Source organism: Phoca vitulina, unplaced genomic scaffold (assembly GCF_004348235.1).
Source record: "Phoca vitulina isolate PV1807 unplaced genomic scaffold, GSC_HSeal_1.0 scaffold9, whole genome shotgun sequence".
Taxonomy (NCBI): Eukaryota; Metazoa; Chordata; class Mammalia; order Carnivora; family Phocidae; genus Phoca; species Phoca vitulina.
This window is the reverse complement of record NW_022589712.1, coordinates 52,972,509-52,987,062: the sequence shown is the minus strand read 5'-3', so window position 1 is coordinate 52,987,062 and position 14,554 is coordinate 52,972,509. Positions and strand designations below refer to the sequence as shown.

Sequence of the window (14,554 nt, the reverse complement as noted above, 5' to 3'; positions counted from 1 at the left end):
GGTAAGTATCAGGAAAAACAGGAAAGAGAATACTAGAACTAATCAGGATTAACAAGCAACCTCCTTGAGATTTAGGATAGAATGTCCCTCTCGAGTATTATGCTAATTGTGTCCCCTAACTCTGACTAGGGGGCATTCACAGAACAACATTATCATCATCTAGAGCTTTATATAAACATTAATATTATAATTTAGAAGATTAAAATAAACTCAAGTAAGGAGCCTTTAACCTGAGGAATGTTTCCCCTTGCGTGACAAAAACCAACTTCCTAGTTCTTATTTGTTGCAGATGGATGAATCTTCTCTTCACGGTGATCCTGTTCATGACTCAGACAGGGAGATATAAGAAGGGCCTGAAGCTACTGGAGAAAACCACAGCGGCCTGGCGGGGCTGTGAGATGGGCAATAAACTGCCAGTCTTTCCTGAAGGATGAGGATCTAGATAGTATCACAGGGATCCTAGGTTGGTGGGCAGGACATCATCTGCTCACAGACATCATCTCGGCTGGGTTTACTGACCTCTGGACAAGATCTATTCGATTTGAATTACTGCCTAAGGCATTGGCTATTTGGAATAGACATCCCTGTGAAAAGTTAAAATCAAGTTGGAGATAGTGATTTGGGAATATTTTACCAGTTGTTTAGGAAATCCTGGATTCTCATGTTGTCTACATTTACGACTTTGTATGCTTGCAAAGAAACTAAAAATTAAATATGTCCCTTCTCTGTGAAGTTTCTTTAAAATTCACATCTCCGATACATATATATATGAATATATGTAAATAGCCAAGGAAGAGTTGGTAGCTTCCATTCAACATATTTAGCTGGATCTTTTCAACCAAAATGTAAATCTGCAATGTATTCTAATGTAACCCAATTAGAGCTCCTAACACCATCTGTATATATATTTTTGGTTCAGCTGTCAAAAAACACACAAATACACCCCAGGAATACAATATTCAATAGTTGTATATTTCATTGTACTATACTTCATTTAACCTTTTTCCTATTTTTTTTTTTTTTAAGATTTTATTTATTTATTTGAGAGAGAGAGAGAGAAGGAATGGGATAGTGGCAGAGGGAGAGGAAGAAGCAGGCTCCCCACTGAGCAGGGAGCCTGATGCCATGGCTCAATCCCAGGACTCCAGGATCACCACCTGAGCCATCCAGGCGCCCCCTTCTTTCTATTTTTAAATGAACCAATTTTCACTTTTTTCCTTTTAGAGTTACTATTTTAGTGCATATTTTAATAGGTAAGTCTTTGTTCACATCTGATCTTTTTTGGAGGATAGATTATTAGAAGCGGAATTACTACAGCAAACAATATGCAGTTTTAAATTATATGTTTTTAAATAAAAGCAAACACATGTATTTAAAAAGCCAACTTTAAGGGACACCTGGGTGGCTCAGTCAGTTAAGCGTCTGCCTTTGGCTGAGGTCATGATCCTGGGATCCTGGGATCGAGCCCCACATCAGGCTCCCTGCTCAGCAAGGAGTCTGCTTCTCCTTCTGCCCTTCCCCCTGCTCATGCTCGCTCTCTCTCAAATAAATATATAAAATCTTAAAAAAAAATAAAAGAAAAAGCTAACTTTAAGACTTCTAACAAAACAACCTAGCACTCCTCGGACCCTAACAAAACAACCTAGCACTCCCCAGACCCTATCTGTTCTGTGTCCCTCTGTTTAGCTGTTTGTTCTGCTGTTTACCTTCAAACAGTGCTTTTCCTTGATTTTAAATTTCAGACATTATTTATTGATTCTACCATGAAAGGAATAATTACATTTCTTACATGATGAAACATACTCTTTTTCTCTCCCCTCCACCCACTGATTATACTCTTTGGCCTAAATCAATATTCTGTATTTATATTTTTGTGCTGTATAAATATTATTGTCTAAGCCATGAAGAGTATTATGTTGTATGTCCTTTCTTATACATTTAAAATTTTTTCACAACAGCTAATAACTGCTTATCTTAATCCATATGTTTAGTGTGGCTGTTTTAAAACCTGGCCCAAAATTCTTTGACCTTTTTCCCATTGCTAGGTGAGTCTACAAACTGTTCTTGATTGTGGGTGGGCTTGTGAGTGTTTGATAAGAGTTGATGGAAATGACTCTGTGTGACTTCTGAGGCTGGTCATAGAAGAAGATGCAGTTTCCACCTTGTTTGCTGGAACATTTGTGTTTGGAGTTCTGAGCTGGCAAGTAAGAAATCTGACTATTCTAAGGCTGCCATTCTGCAAGGAAGCCAAGCTAAATGGAGGAACCATGTGTGAGCACTCTGGTTGGTCAGCAACATGGTCTTGACATCCCAGCCCAGGTGCCAGTGTGAGCTGAGTCTCCAGATGATTCCAGTGCCCAGCACTGCTGAGTCACCTCTAGCCTGTGGGTCATTCCAGCTGAGGCCCCAGACATTATAGAGTAGTCATCTCTGTGTGCTGTCCAAACTCCTGACTCAAAATTCAAGAACATAATTACATGGTTATTTTAAACAGCAACACTTAGTTTTCCATGTATCTATTGTTAATTTGTCTTTAATTCTCAACATGGTCAGGGCGCCTGGGTGGCTCAGTAGGTTAAGTGTCTACCTTCAACTCAGGTCATGATCTTGGGGTCCTGGGATTGAGCCCTGCGTTTGGCTCTCTGCTCAGTTAGGAGTCTGCTTCTCCTTCTGTTTCTGTCCCTTCCCCCATTCATGCTCTCTCTCTCAAATAAATTAAAAAAAAAAAAACCTTTTTTTTTTTTTTAAGATTTTATTTATTTATTTGACAGAGACAGACACAGTGAGAGAGGGAACACAAGCAGGGGGAGTGGGAGAGGGAGAAGCAGGCTTCTCGCTGAGCAGGAAGCCCGATGCGGGGCTCGATCCCAGGACCCTGGGATCATGACCTGAGCCGAAGGCAGATGCTTAACGACTGAGCCACCCAGGCGCCCCAATAAATAAAATCTTAAAAAAAAAATCCTCAATATGGTCAAGCACATTAGTTCATTGTTTTCCTTAGAAAAATTTCTCCTGGAGATCTCTGTCCTCTTGTTCCAATCTGGACTGGAGGCATACCCACCAGCCTAGGACGTGCTTGGAGGAGAGACAGTGTGACATGTCACTTGTTACTGCAGGATGTGACCCTGTGGCAAGGCTGCCTGGGTTTGAATCCTGGCTCCACTACTCACTGGCTGTGTGACTGCGTGCAAGTTAACTTCTCGTGCCTCAGGCTCCTCATTAGTAGAGTGCTTGGCACACAGTAAGTGCGCTTATTGTTGGCATTATTATTGTTTATTATTCTTCCTTTCATGTTGTCCCGGGAATTCCCGCTGCCTCCAGCCTATGTCTGGATCCCCTAGTTCCTAGGTTCCATGTCTTTCTCTTTCTTGGTTACTTCCTTGTCTTAATAAAACACATCACCCAAAATACACCTCTTGAAAATAGATGCTTGGGAGGTAAAGTCTTTCGAGACTTTGTGTATCTGTTTTGAATTGTCTTTATTTAACACCACACTTGATAATGTGACAGTCATAAAAGTCTAAGTTGGAAAAAAATTTTCTCTTTGAATGTTGAAGCTGTTAGTCCATTGTCTTGAAGCTTTCAATGTCCCTACTGGGGGGCCTTTCTGATTCTCGATCCTTCGTAGGGTAGGTTTTTCTTTTTCTTCCTAGAAGTATTAGGTTCTCTTTTCACCCCCATTGTTTCAAAGTGTGATAATGATGAGACTTGGTGTGAGTCTTTTAAAATTAATTATTTAGGGCACTATTTCAATTTGGAAACTTAGGTCCTTCAATTCTCAGGACTTTTCTTTATAATTTTTTGTTGTTAATTTTCTCACCACCATTTTCGGTTTTCTCTCTCTGGTACTCCTAATATAGGATCTGTCGAATTGGTTCTCTAATTTTCTTATCTTTTCTGTTGACTTTTTGTTCAACTTTCTGGGAAATTTTCTCATTTGTATCTTCTATTCTTCTGATTTAAAAAAATTCTGCTTTCATATTTTTATATTTTATGATTCTGATTTCTTATTCTTGGATTGTCCCTTTTTATGTATCACATGTTCTTATTTCATGAATTTAATGTCTTTTCTCATTGAGTAGATTGATTATAGTGCTTTTGGAATGTCTTTCTTTCTCCACTGGTCTGTTTCCTCCAAGTTCTGTTTTCATCAGTTTGCTTTTGACTCATTCCCTCATGGCACAGGCTTTTCTCAAATTCCAGGGGTCCTCTATTACCTACTCTATTTCAGTTGGATATTCTGTGCACTTGGATACTCTGAGGCTTGTCAACTGGTGGGCCTCCCTGTAGGAGGCCTGGTCAGGGATATGACACAAGGGAGCCCCAAGCACCCAGGTCCATAGGTCTTTTCCCCTTTGGCTTGACAGTTTCCCCAGAAATGAATCCTCTCATTTTCTACCAGGTGAATATGAGGGATTTTAAGCTGGCTGATGGCATTTTGAAAGCCAATAAGGGAAGAGGGTTAGGAGAGGGAAAATCTTATCGTTCCAAAAGCGGGTATCATGTAGGCTCTCTTTGCTTTAAGTATGGCTGCCATCCCCGCCCTCAGCTGTGTAGGCACACAGTTCCCCAAGTCCAGTCTCACATTAACCCAATCGATTAGAACCACAAAGCTAAATAAACTCCATGAAGTTTTAGGTAAAAGGTCAATACTTTATCATTCTAGAATTCCTGGATTAAAAGAAAATTAAAAAAAAAATTCCTTCTCATCTTTTATACCTTCTCTCCTGCAAAAAAGTAGGAAATTCACCCAATATAAGCCCCCTTTCCCCTCTGACTTTACCATGCTTTTTTTCTTTGATAATACCTCAGAATTGGAATATTCAGGGTCCAAGTTTGTTTTAAAATAACCCAATGAGCTGACAGACGGAGCTTCTGGAATTCTGCAGCTTGTGCTAGAGTCTGCAGATGGGAAATTGCCGTCAGTTAAAGGGTGGTGCTATTACCATAGCCCAATTTTTGAAAGCCTTTAGGAAAAAAAAAAAAAATCCTCTGAGTTAATTAGCATCCACCACAGGAACTGGTTTTGTGTTGCAGTATTCTAAGAACTCAGATAATAAGAAAACAGTATTTCAATCCCTAACTTTTAACTAACATTTGTCTCTTAAAAATGCAGATTATAAAGTAAGAATGTTACCTGTTATATGAAAATGCTCTTATATGGCTTAGCTCATCATGAAATATCAATTATGTTCCAAAATCAACTAAATACTACTCTACTGATACCTAAGATAGGAATAATTTTGTTTTACCTTTCCAATCTGCTTAATCCACAAATCTCTTCCAAGAAACTCCTGATGTAAGACTACAGGAGCTGAGTTTAGATTAAAAGCCATGGAGTCACTGGTCTTTTCTTTAATAAAAGGCTGGAGATCAGAATTTATCTAGGAGAAGTAGTCAAAAGAATTAAATTAGTAAAATACATACATACTAGTACGTTTTAGTCATTTCAGAAAGCACCAGTTAATGCAGTGAAAAATGAAGCTAAAGGAATACAGCTTTTAGATGAACTCTAATAAGCAAAAGAACAGTTCATATGATTAACAATAACCTTTAAAATTCTTTAAAATAATTTTTCCCTGATACATTTCCTCTTCTTTTTGGCAGCAGACTTTGTTTTACTTTTTAAGTTAAAGCAATAATTTAAATAAAGTTTTAGTAAGTGTAATTGCTTAATATTAAATATTAAATTTAAGATTTAATAAAATATATCAAAACTCATCTGGAGATATTTTACATATCCGTAACATATGTATATATTTTCTCCTCTCTCAAGAGCTATTTAAGTAACATTTAAGAAATATGTGTCAAATGGAATTTTTAAGTTACATACATACAGAGACAGCAATATAACAGCTAACCTGAAACTTTTTATATTTCATAATGCCCATTCAAAAGAGTCAATTATTAGAACTAAAGCTTTCAATTTTACTCAGTATATTTCTAAATTTCCTAACTTTCCATAATTTGTTTTACCTAAGAAACTGTACATAAGGGAACTGTAACAAAAATGCAAATATACTTTCATTCTGTAAATGGCAACATTACATGTTATTTAATAATTTGTAAGAGTTCTCTTAAGAACCCTTTCAGGTAGTAAGAAAAGACAAGCATCATAAATACGGTGTAAGTTGTCGCTTTCTATCAGAGTTACACAGTACTTACCAATCATACTGTTTATATTATGTAACAATCACCATCGATGGCTGATAGATTTTAAGTGCACAATAAACATTTTTTTTTTGAGATATAAAAGCAGCTTATTAAATGGCAAGAAGTTTCTTATGTATCATTTTAGCTATTTAAGTACTGGAAAAAGAGAAAATGTGCAAATACCTTATGACTCATGGCCATGTGCTTCCCATACTGAAATGCCATATCCTGAACGTCAGCATCATGCTTTGCTAATTCCATGGCAGCTTGGCAGCTCTTTGCTAATAAGGCTCCATGGGAGAGAAAAGTCTGTTTCTTCCAAGTCGATATTCCAATATCTTCTGTGATATGATTTTCCTAAAAAAAATGCAACAAAGCCAGGATTTTACAAAAATGCTTTAGGAGTAATTTAATTGTTTTGGCTTGTGAAGAATAGAAGAGTTAAGAAATGAACTATTTTAAAACACTCAGGCTATTGCATTAAGACAGAACTAAAAGAAGCTAAACCCTAGTGCTACCTAAAGGGAGCTAAGGAGGTGGGAACTGCTGTTCTAGGGTAATGGCGGGAAAAATGAAAGAAATGCTGAAGTACTAGACACTTCTATTAAAATTTATTTGTAGGATAAGGCAAAATTAGAAACTTGCACCTCCAAACTAACTCCTTTCTATATTCACGTAAGTTCTTGAGTGCTGGTCTTCCAAAACACCAGAAGAAGCTTATTGCCTTTAACTTATGTGGAAATGTCAAGGGCATAATGAAGAAACTGCATTCTCTTAGAAACAGTTAAATAAAAAAATCACAGAGAAGGTAACCCATTAAAATGGAGTATGATTGGATCCATTATCCATCCAAATTTATTCCCATAAGAAGAAACAAGTACATAAGGGAGTATATAAGTGTAGTTTATTTAATTTTTTATCTTCTTAAATTATGAAAATCATTGTAGTATCTATAAGTGTATACATACCTACTACCTCTAGACCAGTGATGTCCAATAAAAATATAATGTAAGCCACATATGCAATTTAAAATTTGCTAGTAGTTACATTAAAAAAAAGTGAAAAGAAACAGGTGAAATTAATCTTAATGACGTATTTTATCTATCTCAATATATCTAAAATATTATTTCAACATATAATCAATATAAAATTGAGATATTTTTATTTTTTTATACTAAGTTTTCAAAATCAGTGAGTATTTTACACTTAGAGCACATCACTAGCCACATTTCAAGTGCTCAGTAGGTACAAGGAGCTAGAGGCTGACCTACCAGACCAGTCTGCTCTAGGCAGGTGGCTCCCTGAGGACAAGAATGATGAACAAAGTACATAAAACAATGTTCACTTTATGGTATTTCTTTGAAACTTCAAGCAAACTAGAATCCATCCAGAAGGATTAACTAACCCAAACACTTTCTTCCTGCTACCCATACCATAATCCTTTTCCTTCCATCATTCTTTGAAGACAAAATAAAAAAATAATAAGAAAACAGGACCATGAGAAGGTCGGCTCAGATCTAGCCCTACTTCTTTCACCATGCTGAAGGGCACCTTCAGCCCAATGGTCAGATCAAATTCTCAGCTTCATTTTATTTATCATGCCTTTAAACAAAAAGAAAGTTCCACTTATGGCAACAGTTACAAGTATGCAACATAACACTGTGTAATAATAAAAAAGACCACCCAAGGGAGAAGCAGTGCATAAAGTATTTTATAAAACATTAGGCATGAATAATAACATATTTAATTTTAAGTATTTGAGAATGTATTTTTAAGTGAGCAAAGCTAATATACCATATTAATAAATCAAAGATAGAAACCATATTATCTCTCCATATATACTAAATGGCATTTGACAAAATTCAACTCTGATTCCTGAGGGGGGAAAGAAAACCTAAATAAAATAGGAACAGATGTGTATTTATTCAATATGATGTGTGTGTGTGTTCGTGAGCACGTCTGTGTGTTAGCTCCAAAGTCAGAAAATACTTTATAAAGAAACATGAGTCTTACTAAAGTCAGGAATAAGAGAGATACACAACACCACTATTGTTTAACAGTGTAATGGAAGAGGCAAGAAAAGGACAGATGTTTTAGAAAGGAAGATTTTAACTCTCACTATTTGAACACAATATGACTGTATATTGGGAAAAACCAGGAGACTCAACTAAAAACTACAATAAACAAGATAATTCAATAAAGCAGCAGCATATAAAATGAATATAATGTATTATTAATATGACAAATGTATTAACCATAGTTTTCATGCATAAAAATAATCAGAAAGCACTATAAGTAGGGTCTTTTAATCCCATTATATCTATGAAAAGAAAGATTAAAAAGCTGGGAATAAACTTAGAAAGGTGAAAAACTGATACGAAGAAAATGTTAAAATACTAGTGAGGGAACAAAAGTAACTTGAAAGAATATAAAAACGTATCATGCTTAAAGACAGTACAGTCCAGGGACACCTGGGTGGCTCAGACGGTTAAGCGTCTGCCTTCAGCTCTGGTCATGATCCCAGAGTCCTGGGACTGAGTCCTGTATCGGGCTCCCTGCTCAGCGGGGAGTCTGCTTCTCACTCTCCCTCTGCCTGCAGCTCCCCCTGCTTGTGCTCTCTCTCTCACTATCTCTATGTGTCAAATAAATAAATAAAATCTTAAAAAAAAAAAAAAGACAGTACAGTCCAACCTCATAAAGTTTACTCCAATTAAACTAAAAAGACCTTTTTTCTGTCCTGAAACCAGGCAAGCTGATTCTAAAGTTCACATGGAATGAACAAACGTAATAAAAGTAGGCAGGAAAACCATGAGAAAGAAGAGCAGTGTGTGTAGGGTTGGGGGAGGGAGAGGAGGGGTGAATAGGGACAGTGAGAGACGTCTAGCCCTACCAGACATTACAACTATAAAGATATCACATTTTATACCACAAAGCCTTACTAGTAATTTTAAAAAAATGTGTACTTTTTAGACAGAAAGACAATTGGACAAAATAGTCCAGAAATCAAACTGTATACAACAATTTATTAAATTTTAGGGAAAAGTTGGACTTTTCAGTAAATGGTGCCAGTACAACTGAATATCTATCTAGAAAAAAAATACAGACTGATCTGCATTTATACCATTTATCAGGATAAACTCCAAATGGCAAAAATAAAAGCAAAGCAACCAACCTCAAAACCATAGGCAACGTTAGAAGACAAAGAACAATGAGGAAAAGTATTTGCATTTTCTATCACAGACAAATGGGAAGTCTCCCTGCGGTAGGCTAATAATTCCTCTGTGCCCCCTGCACCCACCTCTCCCCAAATGTTACCTTTAACATGGCAAAAGGCACTCTGCGGAAGTGATTGAATTCAGGATGCTGAGATGGAGGGATTATCCCAGATTAACTGGGTGGGCATAAGGTAATCACAAGGATCCTAGGAAGAGGAAAGCAGAAAGAATCAGACAGGTGATGTGATGACAGAAGGAGAGTGAGAGACTGGAAGATGCCATGCTGCTGAATCGGAAGATGGAGGCTGGGGCCACGAGCAGAGGAATGAAGGCAGAAATTAGAAAAAGCAAGGAGATGGATCTCTCCTAGGGCCTCCAGAAGGAAAGCCACCTTGTCAACATCTTGATTTGGGGGCTTCCGACCATTAGGAAAAACTGCCACCTCTTCAAAGCTTTTACTAAGTGTTGGTGAGGCTGTAGAGCGTCTCAAGCACAGCTCGTGGAAGGGGAGACTGGATGGCAATTTCACAATGTAGCCATGAAAATCACAAATGTATTTGCCCTGTGACCCAGCAATCCCACTTCCAGGAATTAATCCTACATATAAGGCCACACACATGTGAAGTGAAATACATACAAGTTTACAGTCTATTGTTCACCCAGCTGCAAGGGTGATCCTTTTACAGCTTAAGCCCAACAGACCAACCGGCCTTTGTGTTGTTTCTCTAACACTCCAGGCATGCTCTTCTGAGGCCTCTGAACTTGCTTTTCTCCGTCAAGCACTCTCCCCAGATGTTTGCAGGGCTCAGTTCCTCTTTACTTTGGGGTCTCTGCTCAAATTTCAACTCATCTTTAATAGTCTCCCTTCCTCCCTTATCATTTCCTATCTCCTTACTCTGCTTTAAACCTCTTTTCCGTGATATTACTAGACTCCTCATAGTTACTGCTTTAATGGTTTATTGCCTGTCCCCTTCGCTAGAATGTTGGCTGTACAAAAGCAAGGACTTCGTGTGTTTTGCCCTCTGCTGAATCATCAGCATTCAATATAGTACATTAAGTGTGCAATAAATATTTGCCGAACCTTTATCTTTCTTCTGGTATCTTTCCCTTTCTCTCGTTTCTACCTTCTTCTGTCCTTCCTAACTTGGAAATAATAAAGAATTGAAATAATTCTCCTGGAACACCTTCCTACAGCTCATAGAATCAAGAAAAACTTTAGCATACCATTTAAGGCACTCTTTTTTGGTACCAAGCAATACTTCTGGCCCCATCTCCTACCCAAAATAGTCCTTTGAGGCCTGCATTCCAGCAACACAGAACAATTTGATTTTCTTGAATAAAATATGTACTTTCACACTTGTGTGAATTTAAAAATATTATTCCCTTCAAAAAGAATATCATCTCCTCCCATCCCCAGCCTATTACATTGAATATATCCAGTTCAAATACCACTTCTTTGAGAAGCATTCTCAAATACTCCCACAAATACTTTCCTCTTTAGACTAATGTTACCTTACTTATATTACAACATAGCATTTAATTCTTTCTGAATTGTACGATTGCTTTATTTGTCTTTTCTTGACTAGGCTGGACCTTGTCTTAGGCATCTTTATATATTTTTAATCACTTAAGCCATATTTAATCTCTAACAAATGTTTGCTAAATGAATAGAATCATGTTTATCTGTTGCATTTATTAAGTATGTTATATGTTCTTTAAAAATTTTTTTTAAAGCTAATGAGTAGATCTATTCATACAACGAATGCTATTTGGCAACAAAAGAGAAGGAACTAGGGACACATGCTCTGCAATGGATGAATCTCAAAAACATTAAGCTAAGTGAAAAAGGCAGGCACAAAAGGCCACATATTGTATGACTTCATTTATATGAAATGTAGATTAGTGGTTGCCTAGGCTGGGGAGTGGAAACTATAAATGGCATGAGGGACCTTATGAGGGTGTGTGTGAAAATGTTCTAAAACTGATTTATGGTGATGGTTGTACAACTGGATCAGTTTCTAAAAATCATTCAATTTTATGCTTGAAATGGGTTGACTTTATGATATGTAAAATATAGCTCAATAAGTTGTTAAAAAAGAAAAAAATGAGTGAGTAATATTTTACATTTCTTGGTCTCAAATGCTTAAATTGTCATTTAAAGGCTTTCTATGACTCTCAGTTAACTTTTTTGTGGTTTGTATACCATCCTCATTTATTCATACAACAAGCTTTACTTAGGTTCTATGATGGGTCAGGTTCTCTGCCAAACAATATAGATATGAAGATTAATAAGCAGTCTGTCCTCAAGTTCACAGTTCAAGGACAGCATGTATAAATGTATCTATATATGGATATAAAAATATAGTTAAAGCAATATAATTCTGTTTCAGAATAATTTTTGCAGGATTTCCAATAAAAGATTCAGTTTGGTTCATTATACTTTCCTTATTGTGATTAAGCCATTTTATTATTCATTATTTCTACATTTTAAATTGCACAAGTGATACATGATCACTGGAAAAAAAACTAGAAAATTCAGATAACCAAGAAAACAATTAATTTATAGTCCCCAGAAATCTACTACTATAAGTTAATAAGGGTGTAAGTTAATAATTCTGTTTCTAAGTTAATCAGAACATTTATTCCCTGAACATTAAATTATTACATATTGTGAACTTGGTTACAAATGAAACAAAGTCCCTCCATTCATTTCCATCAGCTTGCCACGTATATATTACGAGAGCATGCTGTACTACAAAGGAAAAATTAATGTACAATTATGAAATACCAAGAAACTGGTTTGATAACCACATTCAAATCAGTATCTTCACACATCAGAGATAAGGAATTGGTGTGAAATGAATGAATGTAGTCAGAGTAAATGAGATTTAGATATTCTTATAGCACTGACTTACATATGTGTAGTTTTTACTGAAGATTTGTTATCTATAAAAGGAAGACACAGTGAATGAATATTTACTTTTGATGGGATTTCCTTTTTTTCCATAAAGGTAATATATACCAATATGCCTATGGAATGACTGTCAGACAGAAGGACATTAATTTAAAAAACGCAGGTCTCTCATTCACTGTCACATGACCTTTTTGCTCAACTAAGGCTGGTTCAAATAACACACACACACACACACACACACACACACACACACACACTGAAGCCTACAAGGTGATGTTGGCCTGAGCTAGTGTCACTGGTGGTTTTGCTCAGATATAATGTGCTGTTCTGCTAACTGAATTGTCTGGGGGACACGTACTTTGAGTCGCCTTTCTAATGAAAGTAATACATTTGTACGTAAGTATTCACAGGAGACCAAAGTGTGTTTATAAAGTGGCTTGTTGGGATTCAAGGCCTGGTCCACTGCCCCAGACCAAAGGAAAATTAACTGACGTAGGAAGATGACAAAGCCCCATCTAGAACTTGCCAAGTCAAACTTCTACCTTTCACATTATCAGGAAAGAAGAGTTTGGGTGATTAAGGAACTGGCTACCTGTTGAGTTAAAAGCACTTTAAAGAAAGGATGCAAATACCCTGTTTTCATGTTTCCTACTTCTGATACATACTCGGAGCCACTACCTTTATAAATGCAGCATAAATTTGGCTTTGGTGAGAGACCTGAACTCTCTAATGCCACATTTCACCAGTTTATTTTTTATTTATTTATTTTTTTTTTTTTAAAGATTTTATTTATTTATTTGACAGAGAGAGACAGCGAGAACAGGAACACAAGCAGGGGGAGTGGGAGAGGGAGAAGCAGGCTTCCCGCTGAGCAGGGAGCCCGATGTGGGACTCGATCCCAGGACCCTGGGATCATGACCTGAGCCGAAGGCAGACGCTTAACGACTGAGCCACCCAGGCGCCCCCATTTCACCAGTTTAAATGTTTGCTTTGAGTTGCCATTTTCAGCTATTTTGAGAAGGTAAACAAGATCCAAAACAGTTTACTAGCCTTATTAAAAAAAAAAAATTAAATTCAGGAAATTTTCAATAAAGACTCTCTAAATTTAGGGATAAGAAGGAAACAAGGGGGAGAATGAAATCTAGTACTTCCTGGGAACTAGCTATGCGATGGCACTTTCACATTCACTATTAAATTAGCTCTCAAAAATCTTAATTATCATTATTCCCATTTAAAAGTTAAGGAGGGGGGCACCTGGGTGGCTCAGTCATTAAGCGTCTGCCTTCAGCTCAGGTCATGATCCCAGGGTCCTGGGATCGAGTCCCGCATCGGGCTCCCTCCTCAGCGGGAAGCCCGCTTCTCCCTCTCCCACTCCCCCTGCTTGTGGTCCCTCTCTCGCTGTCTCTCTCTGTCAAATAAAATAAATAAATAAATAAAATAAAAGTTAAGGAGGTTTGAAGACTGTATTTTGACCAAAATCAGACACTAGTGCGTGGCAGAGATGGGTCTCAGACATATAGCAACTGGATTCTATTTTGCTTAATACATAATAGAAATATATGCAAAATCTTTTGTAGTTGGAAAAGTAGGTTGTATTTAAGAATGAATGACATGTTTTATCTATGTATCAAAAAACCATTTTCAACCTGTAAATTAAGTCTTTTAATAGTATCTATTGAACAAATCCAAGAGTCTAGAGCATAAGATGAGTAATGACATAAGGAATAGTAGACATCACAAGTATTTTTTTAGGAATCCCTAGGGAGGAAAAAAAAGTATAATATTTTAACAGAATCATCTAATAGGGTAAAATAATTTGCTCTGATTTATAATCCAAGCACATGGGAGAAAATAAAGTAGGTATCTGGAAGCTTTATATCTCTGTAAATCATGGGAGAGAAATTGGTAAGATCTGATTCAAGTGTATATAACTAAATACTGTTTTGTTGTTGTTTTTAAAGATTTTATTTATTTTGCCAGAGAGAGAGTGAACAAGAGAGTGTGAGAACACAAGCAGGGGCAGCGGCAGGCAGAGGGAGAAGCAGGCTCCCCGCCGAGCAAGGAGCCTGATGTGGGACTCAATCCCAGGACCCTGGGATTATGACCTGAGCCGGAGTGGACACTTAGCTGACTGAGCCACTCAGGCATCCCTAACTAAATACTGATTTTTAAAAAATGCCTATATAGGGGCATCTGGGTGGCTCAGTCGGTTAAGCATCTGCCTTTGGCTCAGGTCATGATACCAGCATCCTGGGATCGAGCCCCATGTTGG

The 14,554-nt window shown here is 37.1% G+C and overlaps 1 protein-coding gene across 3 annotated transcripts in view; it reads right to left on the bottom strand.

Annotated features, from left to right (window-relative positions):
• The window catches only part of PDSS2 (decaprenyl diphosphate synthase subunit 2), a 267,411-nt gene that overhangs the window by 67,478 nt on the left and 185,379 nt on the right, over positions 1-14,554 (bottom strand). For all 3 annotated transcript variants that reach the window (XM_032408135.1, XM_032408134.1, XM_032408133.1), the window contains exons 5-6: positions 6,337-6,510; positions 5,253-5,384 (exon numbers count right to left, since the gene is read on the bottom strand). In XM_032408135.1, coding sequence (XP_032264026.1) covers positions 5,253-5,384; positions 6,337-6,510 — 306 coding nt within the window. The remainder of the gene's footprint in view (positions 1-5,252; positions 5,385-6,336; positions 6,511-14,554) is intronic.